The sequence below is a fragment of the Anarrhichthys ocellatus genome, unplaced genomic scaffold (assembly GCF_004355925.1).
Source record: "Anarrhichthys ocellatus isolate YVR2014 unplaced genomic scaffold, GSC_Weel_1.0 scaffold8, whole genome shotgun sequence".
Classification (NCBI taxonomy): Eukaryota; Metazoa; Chordata; class Actinopteri; order Perciformes; family Anarhichadidae; genus Anarrhichthys; species Anarrhichthys ocellatus.
This window is the reverse complement of record NW_022280038.1, coordinates 9,033,785-9,058,948: the sequence shown is the minus strand read 5'-3', so window position 1 is coordinate 9,058,948 and position 25,164 is coordinate 9,033,785. Positions and strand designations below refer to the sequence as shown.

At 40.1% G+C, this 25,164-nt stretch overlaps 1 protein-coding gene across 1 annotated transcript in view; it reads right to left on the bottom strand.

The window, feature by feature from the left end:
* luzp2 (leucine zipper protein 2) overlaps window positions 1-25,164 on the bottom strand; it is a 149,667-nt gene that overhangs the window by 62,529 nt on the left and 61,974 nt on the right. Inside the window, exons 2-5 of the mRNA XM_031848593.1 lie at window positions 14,267-14,384; window positions 9,219-9,289; window positions 6,106-6,187; window positions 1,086-1,148 (exon numbers count right to left, since the gene is read on the bottom strand). Coding sequence (XP_031704453.1) covers window positions 1,086-1,148; window positions 6,106-6,187; window positions 9,219-9,289; window positions 14,267-14,384 — 334 coding nt within the window. The remainder of the gene's footprint in view (window positions 1-1,085; window positions 1,149-6,105; window positions 6,188-9,218; window positions 9,290-14,266; window positions 14,385-25,164) is intronic.

The window sequence follows — 25,164 nt, the reverse complement described above, 5'->3', positions numbered from 1 at the left end:
GTACTAGAAGTATTTTGCCGTGTCAATAAGGTTCCAGATGACAAGTTAATCACCTCAAAAGCTTATTTACTCAATGAATGCAGTCAGAATGAGCTCAAATTTGCATTTGCATTTCTGCTGAGAGTGGAGTCAAAAAACGCTTTAGAAAGCTCACGTCATTCAGAAGCAGGCTCTCTGCGTTTACACCTTGAACCGAGTAAAGGCTCTTCCTTATCTACCAAATTCAGTAAAAATCAATTAAGTGGCTGGCACTGCATGATTTCATTTAATTTGACACAGGATTGGTCTGCAGAGGTTTCATTTTGTTATTTCTTTCCCTATTTTTTCCCTGTTACACAGCTGACAGACAAACCGAAGCCCCCAAAGGAAACATCCAACTTAAAGCATCTTTAAAGGCAGCAGGTGCTGATGTAGCTGTGTTGCATTTAATGGTCTTGTTTTGGTTTGAATAGGTTTTTTTTGTTGCTGTATTTTATTCCTTTTTTTAAATTCCTACAGATAACAAGCCAAATGGAAGATAATGTGGTGTCACATATTTTCAGTACACCTACAATAGTATTTGCCAGTAGAGGTTTTTTTTCCCTCCAGCTGTCTAAGGCATCAGCGGTAAATGTCAGACTTTGGTGTCAGCTCCCTCAGAATCAAAGAGAGAGAGAGAAAAAATATCTTTTCGACGAACTATCCTGCACTGATGTTCAACAATCATGCAGATAGACTTCCATCGTCAGAAGAGGCAGGAGAAGAGCTACCAATTTCTCACCATCGCAGTCGCGATCGCAATCATGATCAAAGACCGCCTGCAGTGTTTTCAAAGTAGTGGGTAAAACAGATGTATTCACGCCAGCGTATGCCCACCTTTGATTGAAAGCAACGAGCTCTCGGGCCAAGTCTCTGGAGACTTTCAGAAGGCATTTGGCAAACACACAAAATCGTTAAATGAAATGGAAGTAGGCAAAGCAGGAGGAGTGGGTTCTTGATCAGTGAATTAGAGTAAATGCTTCCTTTATGGTTAAATATATACCTCATGAAGCCAAACACTGAATGCAGGGTTGAAACCAGCCTGAAATGAAACTTTGATGACTCACCTCTTGCTGTAAATCCTTGATGATTTTGGTTTTTTTCTCCATCTCCACTTTCAGAAATTTGATCTGAAGACAGAAAAGACAAAAGAAACATGATCGTGTGGAATACCCTGCTTTATTGTTTGTTTCTGAGCGTAACCGTTTAGGCAGTATATGTGGAATTAAGGGCATTGCATGAAAGTGATTATGGCGATAAACACAAATCTGTGTCAGTATGTGATTTACAGGCCTCCACTATCAAAGGACAAAGAAGCCAATAGTCTGTCTTTGTCTGCTATTATCACTAAATCCCACGAAAATACCAAAAACAACAATGCCCTTCAGTCCCTCTATATTGTTGGACTTAACATTTTAATGGCTGCAATCACCCCACAGCCCATGTGTTACTGCTGAAGACATATCATCTTTAGAAATGGGTGAGCACTGTAGTTTGTAGTAAACATTACTCAAGCAGGAGTAAATGGCAAACGTAAATTAAAAGTCACATTTTCTTTTGTCTTTTAGCAAAGCACCCTGGGAAACTATAAACTAGAGCACACCGGTTGACACACACACACACACACCCCCAAGCAGAGGGCATGATGTCATCAAAGGTCATGTTCAGTCACTGTCACTTCTTCCGATGATAAAAAAAAGTATAGAAACATTTAGAAATAAAGAACGTCCTCGTGCACCATCTAGTTTGCTAATTAGTAATTGAATAAAAGAGTATTTTAGCTTCGTGTACTGAATGCTTGTGATCAAACTAGTGCAATCTGATTTATTGTCTTTAATTTCACCAGTATGAGCAGCGCTGGTGAGTTTACACAATACACTGAGGCTCCTTCCATAAATGAACACGGTTCCCTGTAAACTGACGGCGCCACAGAAGCCCTTTGCTGAAGTGAAATTTAAAAACACAGTTTTCGTTTTGTCACCCATCGAGATGATAAAAAAAAACCTCTGTCACATATTATATTTCTCTCGTGTCGCACAAAGTTAGTTCAGCATAACAAGTGTCCCGAAATGTTTCATCCGAGGTTCTTTAACTGCAGCAAATATGATACGCCGAGGCATTTATTCCTGCAATGAGCGACTACATACTTCCCGCTGTGTGCCCGATTTAATAGCCCATATGCTTATCATGTCAGAGTGATATCTTTGTTTATTGCAGTCCTTTTTTATCGTGAGCTCAGCATGTCTTACTGGTGCTGGCCTGTGGCTTGTGTTCAGCAGCCAGACAGAGGTTCAAACAGCAACTGCAGATGGCAAACTGCTGCCATGGGCTTACCCCGTATGTTGGAAAGCATGAATTGCCAGTATGTGGGAGGGATAGATAGGCCGAGGTGTTGTCTTCCTTTCTGTCTTTTATTCTGGAAAAAGACGGTTTTTAAGCACTCCGTGTCCTTGAGTGAGGTCATCAAGATAGACCGGAGGACAAGAAAGAGGAAACGATTCATGGGGCTGGTGACCTCATACAAATGATGTGCCGGGGGGAACTGTAAACTGAGCCTCACCAGTTGACTCACATCCCCAAGCACAGCATGATAACATCAAGGTTCATGTGTGCACCTTTCAGTCACCACCACATCCCCCGGGAGTGCTTTCAAAAAAACACATCCCGGTGCAGCATTTGGAGTAAAAGAGAGGTGCAACATAACAACAGCCTCTAAACATTGTTAGTTCAGTGGGCTGAATGCAACTATTGTTTTTAATCATTTCATGGATTTTGAAATGTTAAGAATGAAAGTTAGTGGGACTGTTGAGCTGGGCTCCACGAAGCGTAGATATTTATCTGTTAATTAATTCTCCAGAACTCTATCTGGAACAGTCTTAATAACGATTAACAATTTGTCAGACAACAAAACAAAGAGTCTACAAAGAGCAGCAGCTAACGCTCACCACCTTGATTTAGCATGTAAGCTTGCTTCACTTATTAAAGTACCCGGCAATGAAAATGTTGCATTCTGCACAAACTGCAATAGTACATGGACGGACAAATACATGTGCGTGTGTATGAACGTGTGGAACACTTAAGTGCTCCGGCTTGTGGGGTTGAAGTTATGGTCTCCTTATGCTAGAGGAAAAAGGGGGACCACCATAACTGAACCAAATGTAATGATACTACATTCAGTAGTTGTCTAGATATTTGATCTGGACTGAAACCATTTTTGTCTGATCTCACAGAAATGGCCACGACCTCTTAAAAGTCAATTATCTAGTGGCGGCACGTAATGTGTTCAAAATGATCCGTCAGCCCCAGCAATGCCGATGGAAAGTCAACTAGCATCCTACGTCGCTGAGGTCACAGTGGACGGATTGGTCAAACGCAGGACTTTCACCCAGGAGACTTTTGCGTAGTTATTTTAACCCAAACCATGATATTTTCTCCCCTAAACTTAACAAAGTAGTGTTGTTGCCTTAACGTTAAATTGTTTCTGTGCTGCCACCACCACGTAATGCGCTGTTAATACGTTGTGGTCATTTGACGTATTTCGGTGCAATATGAAGATGTCAAATCACAGGCTCTAAACATCTATAATAATTGATTTCATATTTGCAGTATTTCTTCTTTTTCAATGCAGGATTGTAAACCAAGAAGTTGGAGAGGCCCCTGCTTGCATAAATGAAAATATTTACCACAGCTTCTGATGTGCAGACATCACCGAACACATTCTCAGCAGAAAATGATCTTCCTCATGAAGAATGCTGTCTGAAATAGAGATGGGCTTGAATCTCATTGCCCACACCTCGCGGCATCCTCAACCGCTTCTTAGTCGTCTGCTTTGTGTGCTTTTGGTGGTTTCTACACATCAGAAGCTGCAATAAATATTTTAAAAACTATTTTTGCAAGCAAGTTGCTTGTAACGTTGATAGTGTTGATTCATTCTGGGGTTTTTGAAAGCTTCCCACTCAGTTTTATGTGGACACGAGGACTCTGAACCAGATACAGTATTTCATTGTTCTATTGGACGTGTGTGGCATTAGCATCCTGCCGAGGTGTTCTTTTTAATCTTCAATCTCAGCAAGGGTGATAAATATCATTTAACAGAGCATAAATGTCAAACGCAAACTATAAAACCCAGCAACTGATTTGTCACTGGTCTTAGCAAAATGGCAAGAATGTCACTTGAAATGTTATTTCGCATAGTGCGGATTGTTTGATTGTGGATCGTAATGTCACTGTGCTCATTTAACCTGCAGGAAAAGCTTTGCATCAGTATATATTAGAAATCCCAGAAAGAAACCCCACCAGCAGCACTGTAGCCGTCAGTGCTGCCAGACAGGCTTCATGCTGATTGGTTGATAAGGAGTTTGGTTGCAGAACTAGAGGTGGTCTCTCTGAATAACATGAGGATAGAAAAGTGGGACAATACAGTAAGAGAGCACATGCATAAACACAACTTCCAGCACAGCATCTCCACAGACTAGCTACAATGCATTTTAAATGAGGTTCTGTTGATACCAGCAGAAGTTTGGTGGACAAGAGGAGTTCAGTTAATACAGCAGACGACATTACAAGTAACATACAAGCTGATGTGAATGTTTGTCCACTGAAGGATAGACTTTTGCAAAGCTACATTTTCCGGAGCAGTATCTTTTAAAGTCATTTCATTTCTTAGGTTTGATTGTATTCATTTACATTTTCATCAGCTTTCACCTCAACAGATACGAGTCCACAGTCAAATTATCTAATTCGCAACGGATTGATCCATTTGATATCAACATGTGTGGCTCATTGGTAAAATGATTAGACACAAAAGCAAAATGTGTTTCAGATGAACAGACACACTTTATCATCACCAGATTAATAATTTGTTGTTTCTGTTGTCTGATATCCACTCGTTTCAGTGTCCACGGTTCTGAGCACTGGGGCCAGAGCAGCAGTCTTACTCTGAACTAATTAGAGGTTAAAGTGATTCTAATTACAGCAGACTGTGTAAATTGAACAAAAGGCATTAATGAATTATTTTTGTTACAATTACTAGAGTGAGCAAAGGTAACGTTTTCTGCTGACATTGAATGCCTCTTCCCATTTTCTATCCTGTGACCGTGAAAAATGCTGAGTCAGGAAGATAAAGCGGTAATTGAATTTGTTTGTTACAGCTCAAAGCCTCTTAAAAAGACACACAGCTTTCAACTCATCAATATACTCTAATTTGCCATCGAGGTGGATTTACACATCATGCAACTTAACCTTAAAGGCCTCGGTTAGGTCTTTATAATCACTGTATGAGCAGAGTATCATTTGCATACACGATGATTTTATTCAAGATTCGATTTTTTTTGTGCATTAAACAAAAGTTTAATTTTGCCAATTTTTAAAATTGAAATTACTGGAGCTGAGATGATTAGTTGGTTCATTAATTTGTTGATCAACCGAAAACTAATCATCAGCTATCTCAATAATCCAATGATCATAATAGTCATCATGTAAAAACGCCAAAATATCACTTCTTGTTCCAGCTACGTGAATGTTTGCATTTGCTGTTTTTTATGCTGTCGACCACTTCACAGTTGTAAATGTAAACATGACAAATGTGTCCCAGTTTATTTGCTGATGCAGCGTATGTGAAAGACATAAGCTGACAGGAAGTAAACATGAATCCAAGCTGCTTCCTCGCAATGCCATTCCTTTGATAAAATAAGCAATTTCAATACATCATCTTGGACATTTTCACAGTTTTCTGAGATGATATACACCAAGTGATTAATTGAATTTCATTTGCCAGATAGTGTTTAAGATACCCGTGTTGAGCGTAATTAAAGGCAGGGTGCCTATCGGACAGCAGCTGGATAGATGGAAAGGTAGATACTGTTGATGGAGAGATGGCTCGATAAGGACATGCTGTTAGGTATTTGTCGCATCATTAATTTTTGAGTTGGGGTGTGGACACAAAGCGTTTCAATTAACTGGTGTGGCGAGGAGGCGAGAGAGCTGGCTGCTGGGTAATGAGCGTGGCTCACTGAGGGGCCTGTGTGACAGGTGACGGGGCTGGTTAGAGGAGACCGGATGTTGATGGTCAGGTCAGCTCTGTCTTACCGTGGCTTGCTGCTTCTCCGCTCTCTCATTTGCCTCATCCAGCTGCTTCTGCAAGGCTGCCTGGAGGGACTTCATCTCCTCTCTGTCAAGTGGGAGGAAAGTGAGAAACACTCGGTTAGCACATCGTCCTCACACTCTCAGAGGCCCCCACCGCTCTGCCAAAATGGCTCTTAAATATACCACTGGTCAGAGCCATTTTGCACAGAAACTTATTTGTCTAAAGCAATTTTCACAATAGTATATTCTGTTTACTCCTGTTTGAATAAAGGGGAAAAAAACAGCATTTTACATGTTGTCCCCTGCTTGTATTGGTGTAAATTGAGGTCATGATGTTTTAGAGCAGTCAGACAAATGTTATGGGGTGTGCAAAAAGAAAGATGCATGAATATATTCACAAGTGCGCAAACAGAGTAAACAGTGATTTAATCACAAAGATCTTTGCATGAGTGACATTTGCAATCATACGAGGCAGTTTTGTCATCAAATATGTTGAATACAAACTGTGATTTCAAGTTTCACAAATTCAAGAATCAAGAAGCACACGCTTTCTTTGGGACATAATTGTTTTAGCATCAACTGTTGGTGTTACTTTTTCACAACAGGAATAAATGATGCAATAATGCAAACATTACCACCTTATTGGCAATGCAATTAGAGGGTGAAATAGGATGTATCTGTTGAATGTTTGTAGCCCAACTAACAAGAGGACAATACTTGCTTTTGATAACATTTTGAAACGCATTCAAACATTTGTCTTTCGTCACATTTCCTCCTCTGTGGTGTCACAGCATTTGTTTTTTTGCATTGATTCTTTCCTCACAAAAACCTATTAATCTCTCCCTGTTTGAATTCACCAGTTCAGCTGCAGCCAATTATTCTTCAGATGTTCGGCTGGCTGTTCCGAAGATAAGCTACGGTTTAACAAACACACACCGAGGCAAACATCAGAAAGGGAAAATGCTACAGGTATTGGTAAATATTTTCCTTATAGGTCAATAAGGAGATGTATAAAGAAAACATCGTGTGCACTACAGTATTCATTACGTGGCATTATGTAGCAGCATATGAGCAGTTGGAGCGCTCCACACTGATTTTATGCATGCTGTATGAAGACTGGCGCTGCATTCTTTATGCGGTTAACATAAATGTTAATGCATTGGTATGCGACGGGTATTTCAGTACTGTTTGATGCCCCCGTGCACAGATAACAGCGATGCAGACTGAATTATGAATCAAGTGGGCAAGTGATGTGGGTCAGTGGTTAAAAAAAAAACGCTTGTTGGAATCACATCACAAGGCAGCCCGGATCAATTAGAGGTAACATTCTATTTACCGTCTCCATGCATGGCCGTGAGTTTAAAGGTACACGACATTGTCGTAGTCCAGCGGTGGTGAAGCCAGGCGGCCGAAGTCTGTACGGAAAGGATCTCGCCGCTCAACAGCCACATACGTTCATACTTGATATGCCGATGGCATTGTCTCTTGGCATCAATTCAACACAGCAAACATTTTTGTTCACAGCGACCAGCCAACCACCACTGCTTTGGCATTTCATTTATATTCTCATCTCCTGCATCCAAGGCTTGGAAATGTTTTGTATAAACAGGATCAAAACTGACCGCACTGTCAGAAAGGGGCACGGGAAATGTGATATTGACATATACCCTGAAAGCACAAAGGGATACCATAGGACCGGTGAGTGCAACAAGGTAGACGGCAGGTTATTTCACAGTCAGACGAATTGTTACTATTTTAAAAGGCTTACGTTTTCTACCGTCTGTATCTGGTCCGTTTTGTAAACATTTCCGTTGCATTACAGTCGGTGGCAAAATTATTTTCAGAAAGCAATCAAACTGCTGTTAAGAGTTGTCAAAAATAAATGACTTGCAATGAATCACCTGTCTGCATCCACCATGATGGAGACGGCTAGTAATCACACTTGGCAGGTGTGGAACTCCAAAGTTGGATTAATAACACTTTGAGAAGATTGCAGCTGACAAATGCTAGGTAGGCAACATTGAGCCAAGCTGCTGCTTTATGGTTTTTAGCCGGATGACATGTGAGAGCTGCTGTGCACTGGTGATAGGCTATTGATTGGCTATCAAGATATTGCCCACAGAAGGCTGGACTTCAATCAGGCTGACATTTCAGAGAGCATGAAGCCCACAAATGACTCCTAATCATTAATCCCATTACACACAGCATTAATCAGACAATCCTAACTGGTGAAGCACTTTAGGTAAACACTTTTCCAGCCCTCTTGCAAAAAGATAAAGCACTAAATCACGGATGCTTTTTCACCAAAAGCAGACAGGCGTATTATTTTTTTGAGTACAAAAAAGGATTTATGACTGGATTACGTATTATCCGCCTACTCCTGTGTATACGGCCATGTAGAAGCAAAACAGGGCAACACCTTGGAATAACCAGCAGCAGTAATAGTAAGTGAGTGAGACAATGTTTAAAGGTCTGTAGCTTCTTGCTATTGCACAAGTGCTGTGATCCAATAGGGACAAAGGTAGAACGGACGTCTCAAAATACTTTAACTCCCCTAAGCTTTGGTTCCTGTTGCTATGACTCAAGGTCTTTCGGACCAAACGCAAATTATTTGTACGAATAAATCACACTTCAATCAACGTATTCAATCTATAAGCCTGTCCACATCATATCTGAAACTCGAAGTGCGGGTTTTTTGCAGTTTTTTGGCCAAATTTGGATGCAGATAAGACCAAGCCAACAAATAAAATAATGAGTTTAGCATTCGCGATTAATAGATTAATGAATAAAAACCACAACGATGATTGGGTGTTGGGAAAATGCATGGAAGACAGATATTCTTTATGGCATGCCTGGAATAGTTGCTCCACTTTTCAACTTCATGGAAAGAGTTCCCAGGCTTTAATACTGTATGTAGTACTTGTAATTAAATGCTTACATAACACTTAATTGATGGTGATGATTGTGAACATCACATGCCTTAAATTTGAATTATTCATCAGCCAAAATTGATTCTGGTTATCATAAGTTCCGAACCTACATTCTTCATGACATGCGTGAGCAGCGCGATACTGTTGGTAGCTCAAGAGTAAGTCGTCCCCGACGCTTCACTTTACCTCTGTTTGTGGCTGAGCTCCAGAATCCTCTGCACATCCTTCTTGGCCACTGAGTCATCATTTTTCAGCGACTAAAAGAGAGCAGAAGACACTCAAAATGAGAATAACTTCAAAGCACCCACAACAGACAAGAGAAAACAAATATACTCTATACCCTTTCCTTGGACCGGACATTTCAAAATGCCCCCATCTTTTCAAGGTTCCTCCGAGCAATAGTCAAAAGCTTTGGTGTTAACTTTGTGAGTTATAAATGTAGAATATTGAATAGCAAAGTCAAAAGCACCAGAATCATAAGATTATTCAAGTGGATATTATTGTATGATGCAGCAGATGTAAAATGGTGTTGAAAAAACGATGTATAGCCACAACAATCAGGTGATGAATGTCTACTGAAAATCTTAACGAGGATACAGATTGTGTTCTACTGGCGCCTAAACACCTGCCTGATGGGTAATCATGGATTAGTTAGGTCTCTGATTGCCTTACAAGACCTCCAAGATATTTTAATTTGTTATGAGCTGAACAGAAATTTCCAGACTTCTAAGAAAATGTGGACTCAAAGGGAGAGAAAGTGTCTCTTTTAAATTGCGCTTGAAGGTGAAATCTGTGGCAATTAACAGCACACTTATGGAAATAAGCTCTCAGGAGTCCCTCAATTCACTTCATGTTCATTTATGTTGAAGAGGCAGAGAAGAGAAAGGCAACAACAGCACGTCTCGACGATAGAGAATGCATATTCACTTTACAACCCTGAAGTTAGAAAAATAAAACAGCTTGGAACTGTATATATATATATATATATTTTGTGTATATGTATATAAACATTTCAGGTGGTAAATAATAACTGGAGATTTTTCATTTGATTCTCCACAGGGGAATGTTTTTCCCCTGAAGAATAGATTTGTTCCACAACACACTTTTCCAGATCTAACTCAACCTCCGCCCTGCGCCAGCATGCTGGCGCAGGGCGGAGATAGAAGCCAACCTAGCTAGCCTGGAGTGAATCAACATCAAAGCCTGCCCCTGGGGAGGATGATAGTCCGCGGGAGCTTTTTTTTACTGACACATGGGACATATCTCGCACACACACGTGCATATACTTTTATTGATTTTCTGACAATTCTATTGGCCCACAAACATGCCCTGAAGCCTGACAACATCCAACCCAAAAAACGCAGGGCACCCAATGTCTAAATGGTAGAGGAGCGGAAGTTTCTCGATTCTGAGGCTACATCCACACTAGTACGTATCCGTTTAGCTACGTTCATGCCTTGTGTCCACGCTACTCCGGAGGTTTAGAGCATCTAAAACGACGAAGTTTTAAAACACTAGCAACGCCGGGTAAGTTTGAAAACTTGTTTGGTAGTGTGGACAGGTGCTCTCAGGGGACCTTTGAAAACGATGACGTAGACACTCGTGTTCACTACTTGATTGGGTCTCATCAGTCATGATGTGTCCTTCCCTGATTCGTCACGCCGCAAGAAGAAAACAAACAATAGCCTTGATTACTTGATTCAACATGAATAACAGATTACAGGCATTGCTGACCTTGTTGTCTTTACTAGCTGCCGTTGTGCAGTTAAATTCTGCATTTTATAATACTACGACTGCCTACATGTGGAGGAAGCAAGCTGTCATTGGAGCGATTTGGGAGCGCCGTGTCCAGCGGCATTATCATCACTATGCAAAGGGCGTTTGAAGTCACGGTTTGCGGCTTTGAGGAGGGAGATGGACGCAAACACTGAGGACTTTCCATTTCTTATTAATGCTTATTTCGTTCTGCACAGCTAATGTAAAGTTCACAAGAAAACTGTAAACGAACAAAACCAAAAAATGCTCTCTAGTGCAACACAGACTTCAGCCACCAGCAGAGCTACAAGTGTGACAACAGACAACAAGGAAAGCAAAGAAACAAGTGAAAGATGTGTGTTGACCCGTAATATAGTAAAACTTTGATTTGTAAGTGTTCATTTTTAAAGTAAATGTGATGTGTGTGTGAGAGAGACCTGCAGTACCAAGCAAGTTTGAAAAATAAAACTGAAGATTTTAGAGGAAGATCTTAAGCCTGACCTTTTATTATTATTAAAGAGGACAATAATACTCGTAATTTCTTTTGTCATTAAGCAACCGATCTACTTCCTGTTTACACAGACACCCGCATGCCCAGTGTACGTGAATATTCACGTGATATTCGTTTTCAGGCATGTCGGTATGAACGGAAATCATTTCTAAAACGATTCTGACTCTGAAAAGCCCGTGTGGAGATTGTTCTTGTTTTAAAACCCTGTTTCAAAACACAAACATGTTACTGAGGATGTAGCCTGGAATGCATCGCGATTCTGACGCGCAAGACTCTGCATCGATGCAGTGACATTGTCTGGAGTTTTGGTGTAATTTCAGCTCAGTGTGAGTCTTTATTCTGTCATTTACTTTCTGTCGCGCTTGTTTCTCTGAGTGATGTTGCTCTGCACTCCGCTTACTTGTTTCTCTCTCTCTGCCAAAACAAAACCCCGAAGAAAAACACAAATGCAGGCTGAAAGTCAACGGGGTTGTTAGTCTGTCAGGAGATGCAGTTACTTCAACCAAGTAAGAGTCAAAGAGCTACGAGTCAGAAAAAGTCTGCTAATCCATGCAGTTTAAAACGCCTTAAGCATTCAGTGTCCACGTTACTGTGTTAAAAACCTTACTTTTGTAGATAACAGCACACTTGTAAAACACTGCAGAAGCAAATGTGAGTTTTTTTGGGGAGTGTTTATGTACTGAGGTAGGTCACACAGATACTGGTCTTGAAAAGATGCAGCTTTTATTACATACTGTCTAATATTTAAAGGCACTTTCTAAATACAAAGGGAGTTAATCTTGTATTCATTGATACAAAAGTAGCCATGTGCAGTAATATAGAAAACTGAGGATGCAATACATTGTAATGCATCGAGAATTGTTGCACCTCTGACAGGTGAACCTTAATTTAAACAAATTTTGAGGCTGGTGAATATTCACACTGCTGAATGTCCAAGAGGGAGGCATACTTTGCGAGATCATTGTTGCATACACTAATGCGAAGACACTAAATGATTCAAATATATGAATGTATAATTGAGTTTCTTTTAATTTCTTGTCATTGCATAGAGCCATAATGAAGTTGACCTAAACTGACTGGTGGGAAGTGATGTGTAGCATGTATCTGGCACTGAGATAATCGTTTTGTGAAATGCTTATAGACTTATAGTATCTATAATTTAATATAATACATTACTCCATAAAATGATGAAGACCAGAGTTTTTCCAAACCAACAGATATCTCCCTTTGCAACAGGGATAACATATCCTAATTACCATCCACCTAAAGCTATCTTATGTCTTATTTTTAATCTTACATTATGCAAAATCAGCCTTGCCCTAGGAGTTGGGAAAAACATATTGCATCTTTGGTTTCAGGCCAAATTTAATTAGGGCAAATTAAAGTTAAAAAAGACCAGCAGACATATGCATGCAAAGTGAGGGGTGGGTGTATACAAACATCTTTAGTGATTTTTCATTTCTAAAAACTCTTGTTGTAGCAACACGTTTGTTTACATCCTGGTTTAAAACGGCTCCAACATTCTTTAAGAGTGAAAGCGTGCCATAAGTTAGAGTTAACTTTAGTTAAAGAAGAAGCTCAGGTCACCATGTTATGCTGACATTGTTTTCAGGATGGACCTGTTTCGTTTTGTTCACCTCAACTTACTGCCCCATGAACAACTCGAGCTAAAGCTTTACAATATTATAGATCCAAGACGAAACTGAGAGAAGGGAGCAGATAGAAGGGTCTACAGTATTTGTTTGAAGGATGTCAAACTGATTCAGCAGAGAAAACAGGTGAAAAAGATAAAGAAGAATGCTAAAGCTTACAGATCACAGTGCAAACGTGAACCACTACATCACATGGATATTGAGACAGAGAACACTGTTCCTCTAAAGCAGGGTAGGTTTTTATTCACTGTTTATTAAATCATTAAAAAACAAAGGCAGCATGTGTAGACATTCAGTATACCTTCAGTAGCTAGCATAGTGCTAACGCTAGTTAATGGTGTGCCGAAGTTAGCTCCACAGGTTTTTATGTGAAAACGCAATGTTTTAGAAGATTACAATTCCTTCCAACTTCTCGCGGTAGCACGTATCACTGTGACACCATGACGAGCTCCAAATCCAGCCGACTCACTTTCCACCCTGGTCAGAGCTGGCCCATGCTTCGCTATGATTGGCCGGTCTGTGTTCGAGGGGCAGGATTCAGCTACAGGTCAATTACAAATGGGTCTGCTACTTCAGCACCACGGACAGCACCATGGATTTATCAATACGCAGCACGATTAGGCTACGGCTATTTTAGAACCATGGTGTGGGCCATAGATAATAACTTGCACAAACCTCAGTCTGATAAGGATCAACGATTCAGGCAGACAACACTCTGCTACTAGGGGATGGAGAAGGGGAATGACAGGATAACAATGGGCATGCATTTTGGTCAATTTGCTAACAAAGGGGATGGCCTCTCCACTCATCCCCCCACATATTGCTTACTATTCGAGAGCCGGAGCTTTGACAAAGACGAACTGTAGCTTTCCTTTAAGCAGACTATTGACGCTTACAGATAAATGCTTTGGAAATTGGATGGAACAGTGTTTGCATTTTTTGTGAATGGATGTCCTGTCAATCCTTCCTGTTCTTCTCTAAAGCTCTTTGTAACTGCTGGTGTCGTTAATACTAAAAAGAAATTCACTCACTAATTTATCTGCTTTTCCGTCTCTGAACTGCTTATTCAGTTTTCCAGTAACGCATCACATACGAAACAATGGTCACCAAATTGAAAAAAAAACATTTGCGTATTAACATTTAATAGCAACGTGTCGCTATACAACAGATTGATTGAAAAATAAGAGAGAAGAGTCGTGGGTTTCCCGGTCATCATATGGCTGACAGTAGAGGATTACCTCCGGCTCAAACCCCCACGACCAACTAAGCCCTCCAACATGGCTGTATCTTTCAACAAGAAACAATACATTTCCAACCTGAAGGTTGTCTTTTATGCTGTCCAGCTCCTTTGATGTCTTGGAGAGCTGGTGCAGGATGCTGCTCCTTTCACTGAAGACCTCCTTTAGCCTCTTTTCCAGCCCATCGTAGCTTTGTCTGTTGAGAGAACGAGAGATTTCCCTATTAAATGTCTGCCTACTGGCTGGGAGAATTCACTCTTTAATGGCACCCTTGGGAAAAAGGAGGTGTTTTAAACTGGATTGAAAGCACTATTGTTAAAGGGTAGAGCAATAGGGGAGAGAACTAATATCTACTCAGAACAGTCCCTGGGATGAATAGAAGAGGAAAAAAAACTCTATTCATTTCAATCAACCAAATTTAGGGAAAGCTCGTTTAAAGAGATAGGTCTTTTGACCAGAGGTATGCCCCTGTATCTCCAATTTACATATCCATGTAGTCCATCCAATTATTAAAGGAGGAAATTATACAGGGCACATTTGTCAAATCCTGTTTTTCTCTTTGAAAAACTGAATTCTATTGAACGGCACAGTGGCGGTGTTCTCGTCATTTATCACTGAGCTTCCAGAGAGGCAAATACCACTCGACAGAATGTTTGCATGAACTACAGCCAGAATGAATGTTTTCTTCTTTACTGTGAGAGACATATTGTAATCACCGCCGAGTATCTGGGCACAAAGAAGACATCAAGGGACCTGTAGACAGGCTCAGTCCAAATGAAAGCTCAGGAGCTGAAAGATGACCTCACAAATGTGGCATTTGGTGGCTCTATAGTTGACTTTAATTACTTTTTAAGACTGTTTAATCGCCATGATCATAAGAGTTACGAGTCACCATGGGTTCCGTTTCACTGTCTGACACAAATCTAAAAACTGAAAAATGTATCTTTCATTTAATCAAACATTGTTTACTGACTCCAGGACAGCAAAAACTCTTCTGGGAGGCGTTTAAAATACAGTGTATCTGAATGTGTTACCCTGCTCATGAAATAGACTCAAGGCCATACATTTCCCATAATGCCCATATATCTGATTAGTTTGATGACCCCTTGGCTCTTCTAATTGTTTATAATTGACAATTAAGGACCCCTAAGACCTGCTCTTCTGCAGATAGCAGTGAGCGGACGCGGAAAACAAAAATATTACGTGTCAACATGTGACCTTAATAATAGAACCAGAATCCACTTTTGTGAGGAGAGTTTTCTTCTTTTATTGCCAGGAAAATGTGTGTTTTTCAGGAAGTTAACGAGTGAAACGGCCCTGCTTTACTTCTAACTCTGTTCCTCACCAGCTACACTAAACAACTGATTTAACAACTACACTGTACACTGGGACTGTCAAAATAAACAACCACCGAGAGTGATGCAAAGAATAAACCAATTTCACTCTTCAACAGGCACTATTATATGAGAGCTAATTTGAGATTGATGTATTGAGGTTAATAAGCTACACAAAGGCCCTGCAGAACACTTGAAGAAGATGCAGTGAATTCAAAGTTCCGTTTGAATTAATAATAGATAGGTTCATTGAAAAGTTTTTCAGAAACCTTTTACATTCAGCCGGTAGTTTAATTTTATTTATATTATATTTTATTCAGACATACGCATGAAGACATGGTTGATCACATGTAAACCTGATCTAAGTTTAAAATCTATAGTTATGGAAAAATAAATTACCACAAACCCCAGCAAACACCAACACAGCTTGTTATAGAAATGAAGAATTTTCTTTTCACAACAAGAAATTCATGACCAGAATGATTTGCTCTTTTTACTCTCCTGTGTAATCAGATACTCCAAGTGACAGCAAGAGCTTCAAGCTAAGCATACACACTTGATACAGCTGAATAATTCCTTGCTCATTACTTGCTGGTCGTCACACAATCTCTCACTTACATGAATCACTTGTCATAGGAGAACCGTTCCTCACTTGCTACTGTAGGTTCAAATAAAAATAAATTTAAAAAAACGTAAATGCTGGTGGATGGAGCCGAGAGACGCCACATTATTCTGAATTCACAGCTTCCTTTCAGCCCGGGCCGTCTTCCAAAAACCCTGCGCAACCTCTGTCATGGATCCCAGCAGCAGATCATACACAATAACACATAAATCTCTCACAGAAAAGCAACACCTGGGAAATAAATAAATAACACGGCCTACTGAGTCCCACACATGACTCGCCACGATATGGCATTGGCGGGGGGGATTTATTTTAGGTTCAACGGGGGAAGGTGGGGTGAGAGATTCCTCCCTGTCTGCCATATTATTCAATACCCAACGGAACAGGCCCTTAGGTATCCCGTGAAATGACTAGGACCCATAATTTGAGGCCAACTGACACAGAAACAGGTATATCATAAGGCTCTTAGACACAGTCTGGATTCTTTTCCCCACCCGATCGCCTATAAACTGCTCATTATAACAAACAAAGGGTAACAGCTGCATAACTGCACCATGACCACTGTTCTAGCAGCCTCCTCCCACACAAAGGTGCTTCTTTTTCAAGTCAGAGAAGTATGATAAAGAGGACCAGAATGCCTGACAAAAAGGCTTATGATCAGAAATGTCACCACTAGGCACATGGCCATAAAGCAGAGATAATGGAATCTTTCATTTTCGACATCAGCAGTTTGAAATCAGTCCCTGGCTGTCTTTGTGAAACTCATCAAAACTCCCGAGACTGAGAGGAAAGGCATCATTTATTGGATCTGATTATTGAGGACAAATATTTCCTTACCCTTGAAGTCACCGCGGGTCTCTGAGTTATATCACGCTGACCCTGCAGTGTGGGTAGAACTGCTGAGGCTAAAGGAAACACCTCTGAATACTACAGTCAACATCCAGAGCAATGGCTCAATAAAGGAAGCCTACATAGTGACATCCTGCCTCACAGAGAGTGCTGCAGGAGCTCATAGTCCACTGTTGACAAAGGCCGGTCTGTAAATAAAATATATAAACAGTAAAACATATGAGTAGCTTTGCTGGACAGCCTCCTGCAACTGCTAATCACATACTGTACCTCAGATTATACAGCACAGAGTAGAACATTTACTCCTTTCTTTTTGCTGCCCACACAATTCTGTCACAGTCCACCACCGTTTTTCATCACATTAACTAAAATATGTTGCTCGAAATAAAACTGTAATATGTAACCTTGGGAACAACAGACAACAGAAACACTTGCTTGGGCTTGAAATAAGTATGGAAATTAAGCAAAACGTAAACAATGCAAGATAAGTATGGAAACCCCGTTACTTAAAAAGTTAGTTTGACCCCTCTACCTCCGCTCCCACCGTCCAACCTTTTGTGGGATTTTTGTGTCTTTATAATACATCATCACACTTTTTCTCTGCGCGTCTGTATTATACTCCCTGGGAGTGAGAACAGGCTGGATGTAGCGTATTGTAAAGTGGTTGTGTTGCTACACCGATAGCCTTCTCTCATCTTTATTCATTTGTTTTCCATCTCTTTTGTGCTTTGTTATATTTCATATATGCTGTTCGGGAGCATGTGGAACTGGGGAATCATTCCTTGGCCCATGTTGTTTGCTCTGTTGATACTAAAAAAATAATAATAAAATAAAAATATAGCCGCAAGTGGCCATTCCGGATTCAAGCCCTTTTTTCTCTCAACAGAAGGAAGCAGCTCAATTGCCAAAATAAAAGCCACAGGCAGCAGCGAGCAGGTTTTGGGCTTCAGAAAGTCTCAATGAGGAGTGAGACCAATCACACACTGGTTTCATCATGACCGTGTGTTCAGCCTGTCGGTGATTGCACACTGAAAGTACCAACAGTCAAAGTTCTTGGCATTTAGGTAAATGTTTGAACAGTATAATCAAAAATATCCAACAAGTTTGGTGGCGTTTGGACCAACTGCAATGATTTGCATGTTTTGAACTGATCGAGCGATTCAACCATGTCATAAAACATATCCTGCCAGTTTTGCATTGATTGGACAAACAATTTCTAATTAGTATTCTGATTTGCGTGGTTACACACTTATGTATTGCATTTCAGCGACCCCTAGCGAGCGATTTGAATGAAACTTCCAGGTACTCCTGTGGACAAGTCCTGCAACGGTTGTTATCTTTGATATGTGCTGAGCCAAGTCATTGGCCAATATCTTGAAAACTAATTAAGAGTGGGTGACCGTGGCTAAGTGGAGAGCAGGGCCGTCCTTCAATCTACAGTGTATGAATGAAGTTGCTTTGGATAAAAGCGTCTGCTAAATGACTGTAATGTAAGATATCAACAAGCTTTTGAAAAACTCAAAATGGTGGGAAATCTAGTGTGGTAGGCTAATACGGTCCAAGAGGCTTTTTTGTAGAGCACCATGAGCTGGACGTGTGCGTTCATTTTCAAGTTAGTCGAACTAACAGTGTGAGGGGTGTGGCTTCTCCAGAATTGCATTTTTGGGCGTTAATTACACTGCCACCATGTGGCCAATTGAAGTCACATTTCTGGGTAAACACTTGCACATCATTTCCAGTTATTGGGCCGAGTCTCATGTTTCTAGTTTCTGTTTCATCTTTTCCAGCTCACAGGAATTAGAGCCGCTTTGACAGGCAACAAATAACAACAAACCGGAACAAATTCAATGGGGTTATGGCCCTTCTGAGCTTAAACCCGAACAGAACTGAGTTGATACCCATCACAAAATCATGGCTCCACATTTGCAGAGACGGATACAACTTAATACAAGGACATTGAGGATATCATCCACCATCTTCTGCTTAGCAATTAGCTGCAGTACAATAATCACAGAGGAGCTCAGTGTGTTAGCAGGTTGAGTGATCTAATGTCTCCCCCTCCCCAACGTTAACTCTTGTTGCTATTTTTGGAAAATTCACAGGAGACAGCCGGTGGTTCAGACAAGGACAAATTAAAGGATCCCCTGGGCTCAGTGTCTTTGGAGGCTCCTCCACTACCAGACCTGTTATTTTAATACCCCCCGAGAGCTGAAAGCTGAGCACTATCAATCATTCATTCACGTCAACTATACACATAATCCAATGACCATAATATACACACAGCCAAGAATCTGTCCTTTCCCCCCCACTGTTCTTGGAAATGAAACAACCAGAGTAAGACCCTGTTTGTCTGTCTTATTTGGCTTATTACTGAAACATTTATCATCCATGACGACAAACAAATTAACAAAATGAAAAAACTAATTGGCCACGTAACTCTTTAAGCAAAAATGTTTCACTTTTTTTAAATTTTGAAACAACCTTATCTCATGTTATGGATTTGTCAGTAATTTCCAAAATCACATGTGATAACATGTAAAATAACTTATTTAGTGCAAATATATAAGTGCCACCTGACTGACTGAAGACCCTGAAACAAACTCTGGTTCCCTTTGGAAGTTTACTCCCAAAGTGCTGATGGAATGTCTTGCAGTCTGTTTCTACCGCTGGGGTTATGTGTTCTTCATTTATTTACCAGAATCACCAAAGACGGCACACAGGGACAGAAAGCACCATCAGTGTTTGGACCAAGCTTATATACAAATTGTACAATATTCACTGAAATGTGTCCGTGTATGCAATGGGCTTGAAGGCAGGGTTGGTAATCTTTAAAAACCTTTTTGATATTTTTGTTGAAATTCTGATTACATCCTTAGAGCAATCGATGAGTCAAATGCTCTGACAAAAAATCCGTTATCTGGTCGTTCCATTCGGCTCCAATGTAATGATTGGATGGAACAATGCAGCTGTTTGCCTTTATGTATTCTGCCCGTGTACTCATTGGCATCAACGGAGTCCTCCAAGCTGCTAGCTTGACAGCTGAGTAGAAACAACAGCCATGTTCGTAGTGTACGTTCATCATGATCTGTTTGTGGGAGTGACTTTGGAGGGAGGCCTGAAGAGACGAGCTGTCATTGTTGCTGACTTGGTGACTTTCTTGCTAGATTTATCCACTTTTGGAGCTCGTGCTGCTATCTACTTTTATCGAGTTGGCAACACTGGGCTTGGTATTTCGGTTAGATGATTGTCTAGCATACTCTTGCTAGTTTCTCAAGATTACCAACAATGCCTTTAAAATGAGTAGTACTTCCAGTTTTTTTACATTTTTTGATATTTACGGTATGTTTTCACCAAGCAGTCTAGTTAAGTTTACTTCATTACCCATTAGAAGGGTTCTTTTTGTGTTTCCATTTGCAAAAGTTGTGGGTAGTTGTGTTGAACACGACGTACACTGTGCCGTCAAACTGACCGGGTGCAGATCCTTTGTTTGGTTGCTGTTTAAAAATGATTCCGCAAGTGAGTCGTGTCGAGTTGAGTCGAGCAGAGACGTACCATGCGGTGGAAACAAGACTCAAAGAAATCCTCACACATTATTACATAAACATGTGATGACAGTAGATGTACAGATTGTGTCGGTGTTTGTCAGAGGGCCCAATGAGCGCTGCCTCCAAGTCTTGGACCAGAAAATGAAAACGCATTCCAAACAGCGAGTGCAGTGCCAGTGTTACGCATGCTAACACACCGTGCCATGTCCCTGATTGTAGGAACAAAGTTAAATATTTATTATTTTACAAGGCGGCAGTCACTGAAACCAACAGCTCCTAAGCATAAAAGGCGGTTTATTTGCCGTCATGCAGATTACAGGCAGACAGCGGTTTATGTGCTACTTCCAATTTCAGGCTGGATTAATTATGCCATTAGGAGGAGCAAATAAATAGCTTTAATAAGGGGGACTGCCCAAGGCCTGTCAGCGAATTAATATATTCCTCTAGCAGAGCATGACCACCATCCAACATCTGCAACTAAAGCCAGTCATGTTTACCAACTGTTGTAGAAACATCGCAGACAGCAGGGAATGTTAATTGCATGCATGTCAGGGGATGTCTGACACTATATATTTTTTAATTGTTCATTGGTGGGGGGGGGGGACATGGTTATAGGATTGGTGGGGAGGAAGCTCATTTTGCTCAGTCAACAAAAGGTCAAAGTAACGATCAACATATCCAGGATATCTGTCGAAAATGTACACTTGAGATTTCATAAAATATGTCACCAATCCTAAGCAATGCAAACATAATCAATAATATATAATACTGACGTTATTGTAAGTTTAATTTCATGTTTTATTGGTATTACTTTGAACTGTAGGTAATATGAGAGGGACTTGAAATCTAACTGTCTTTTTGTCTTATTTGTAGTGCCAGTGTTGCCGGAAACATTCTTGTATCTCACATGTTATGCTACTGATTATAGACTATTACTATTCCTGCCCAAAACGCCCCCGAACTTCTAAAATTGTCTCCCAGCTTGCTAGTTTTTCTGAGAGTTATTTACCACTTTTGGGCAGTGGGATGTGTATTTGTAAGGAGGTGTGAATTATTTTTTCATTTTATTGCATGTGGTACTGACTGTGTTCTTTGTTTCTGACAAGCACAATGCTACGAGATGCCCTCTTGGGTATTATTGCAGTGCTGTTGTGGCAAACACAAAGTTTTCAGCATGTCACTGACACTGCAGTTGTTGAGGAATAGTTTCTCTTCCCGGCTCTGCCAATACATGTACGAACAATCTTTTCACATTTTAGTTCACTGAACAAATTATTCTGTTAAATAAAATAGTTAATAGAAGCATTCTATGTACCGTATCTTGATGAAGCTGAGAAGCAAAATAATAAGTAAGTGCTCCAAATGAGTTAAATTAAAATGCCAATCTGATCATATAACTGAAAAAGAATGATTTGGAAGCAAGAACCATCCGACGCTGAGAGCCTGCATGCATCTGCAAAATAATTAAGTGGAAAAGCAATTTCTATTTAAGTACTTCATCATTCAGATAGATGAAATTAAAATAATGTAAACCAATTTTACACATGAGCAATGAATGCAGATATTCTGCACATCTCACTATTATGCGATTGTAGTTGAGAGCATGCGGAGAAAGAATGGATTTTCTGCCTTCAGGCGTGTTTGTGTGAGAATGTTGACCTCTGGGTAATCACGTAGACTGTCCAGAAATGTTTTAAATGTCTTTTTTTGAATTATTATTATTATTATTCCTTTCAGGCTACGTTCGAGCAGTTGATGAAGAAATCACTGTGGCAGTGACGAAAAGGATATAAGTTCTCTGAATTTCCACATCCTTCTAATCTGCTCATTACCTACGTTATGAAATGTTCCACCAAGGGAGGCATAAGGCATTGAAATAGAAATACTTAACATATTAAGATGAATAATTCAATGATTACTCACAGGCATTTTCAGGCATAAGTAGATGCCAATTACTCTCCCTCGACATTTAACACTATGATTCTCTGCATGTACTTGGAAACAATACTGATTCCAGAAAGATCGGTACAGTTATCACAAAGGAAACAGAAATGAGACAAAATACGCAACAGAGCCGTGAATCTTGAGCTGGCAAATCAAAGAATAAAGCAAATGAAACTATTCAAAAATACAATGTCCTTGTGATGCTTATTCTTAACTGGAACACCCACAGCATTTCAGTGAATATAATTAAATAACCATAATAAAATGAGATAGTTTCTCTCTTACTCAGTTTTACCTTCAGCCACACGTAGAGAGAAAAGTAAGTCCTGAGTGTGTTTCTCTATTTCCTGCTTTGGTTGAGCTCATCACACTCTGCTCTCTCTGTCATCATGCACAATCCAAATCATATTTACAGCGACACAACACCCGGCATGACCGGAAAAGCTGCATTTCATTCAAAATGAACCATTTCAAAGCCAAGCCCATTTTGTTCTGGCCGATAAAATATATTCACACACAGAGTATTTCACATAATACATACATTTGGCATCACAGGGATGCCGACATTCAGTTTGTACTGTACGTCTTTCTTCAGCTCGAGGTATGATATCGATGTGACTCATTCCGCCTTCTGATGGCAGAATCTCTCATCTGAAGACGACAGTATATCACACAAAATTACGGCTTTAAAAGCATCCCAAGAACCTCTTACGGCTGCCAGCTTCAATTAAATCTGGGATTTGAGTGTATCGAATGCAATTCCGCCCATCCTCGCTTTTCAAAACGGTGCAACACTATGTTTCCAGCTTCGGTAATTGTTGTGCTATAATCAAGCTGGATTGAGCTCGGACTTTTTTTGTTTACTCTGAAAAGGCGGACTCTGCCAGACATCAGTGCTCACTGCTATTGCGAACGATAAAGCGATCTTTCTTATGTGGGAGAGCCTCACCTTCTTCCCCCGCCCTATGACAACATCTAATCCAGCATTGTCTACAGTGTTCTCAGAGAATGCTACAAGAAGTAATCTGTTCTACACCAGAGGCAACATTCTCCGGATATGAGCACTACGAGCTCAATGCTGAATGTTTATTCCTTCATTTGCGAGAGCAACAGCACACTGAGAGAAAGTGCTCAACATGTAAAATGTGAAACAAAAAACGCACAAACAAATACATAATCCAGTTTTACTGGGCCTCATGAGAGAAGCGACATACAAACAAATATCCTCTTATTCCATTCGTATCCATTGTTTTCTTGGATTCATTAATGTTTGGTTGTTTTTAATAATGAAAATGTATTTTATCCCCAACAGATTGTTTCTCCAACGGAAGGAAACATTATTTTTTATTTTCCACAAATTTAAAAATGAACACATTAAACAATGAAATGTATGTAATTATATGTTTTAGAGTAATTATAGTGATTGGATTCTAACATTTATTGGCTAAATAAATACTCACATGTTTACTTTGTCAGGTTTATGCAACAGTACCACAAATTCACAAATTCTTCTTGCGGCTATTTTTTTTCGGTGGCATGTCGCCAATTCTTGGGCATGTGCCAGAGTTTCTGCACACTGCAAAACAGCTGCCCTTATCTAGTGTTTAGGGAGTGTTACCTATGCTAATAATGTATAATCAGCAACACGCCATCAATTTATTATCAAGTGGTTTTCATCATTCAGCACTTCTCCTATATTTTCTCATAATTTAAGGACATTTAGAATTTAGAAATTAAAGAGAATGTTGCTGTTCGAGGCCCACATATAGAAACGTAAACATACATGTGATGGAGTTCCTATATAATGCATTGCGCTGGTAAAATAGTACAAATCCAGGAATAAGACGAGTGAAGGACTTCGAGCACAATAAAACACTTTTCAATCAAGCAGAATATGGTTTAAGGGACATTTAAAAACAACACCTTAAACTCCCTTCAGCTGATGTGGAACATGGATTTGCAGGTTTCCCCAGGGCAGAGGTGTTAAGTGCTTAATGGAGGATTTCAGCCACATGATGACACAAAGCACTTGTTAAAATATGTCTGTGTGTGATCACACTTTTTGCAAACAGCACAGAGCGACTCTGTCCAGCTGGTCAATATGAACTTTAAGCCAACTTCAACACGACACGCACTCTGCTGGGTAAAATAATAGGTGTGTGCAGCTGTTAATTATCAAACTAACTGTCACCTTGAGTTAGATCTCACACATCTCCAGCATGCTGTGAATGACTGAGCTGTTTGTTTCCACTTTTCCAAAAATCAACTGGTTTATTATGTTGTTGTTACAGTAGATGACGGTTCAACACTTGGGCTACATTCACATTACGAGCAAATGTGGACCCAAATCACTTTTTTGCTCTCACATCAAAACATAAAAACACATTCTCATCCCAACTCATCATGGACTGATGTTTGGTCACAGACTGATGTTTGGTCATGGCAACGCTCTGGGTCACCCAGCGCTTCAAACTATAGCGCTCCACTGCAGTCGCAGTATAAACACGTGGTTCACATTTTGAATTCAAACGAAAACACTTGCTCAGGTTCAGGCAACAAAACCACCAAGTTAGATTTCAGAAAAACATCGTGGTTGGGCTTAAAAAAAAAGTTAAATGTAAATGACGCAGCATAGGTATACAGATAACATATCAAAAACATCACTAACGTAAACTCAAAAAT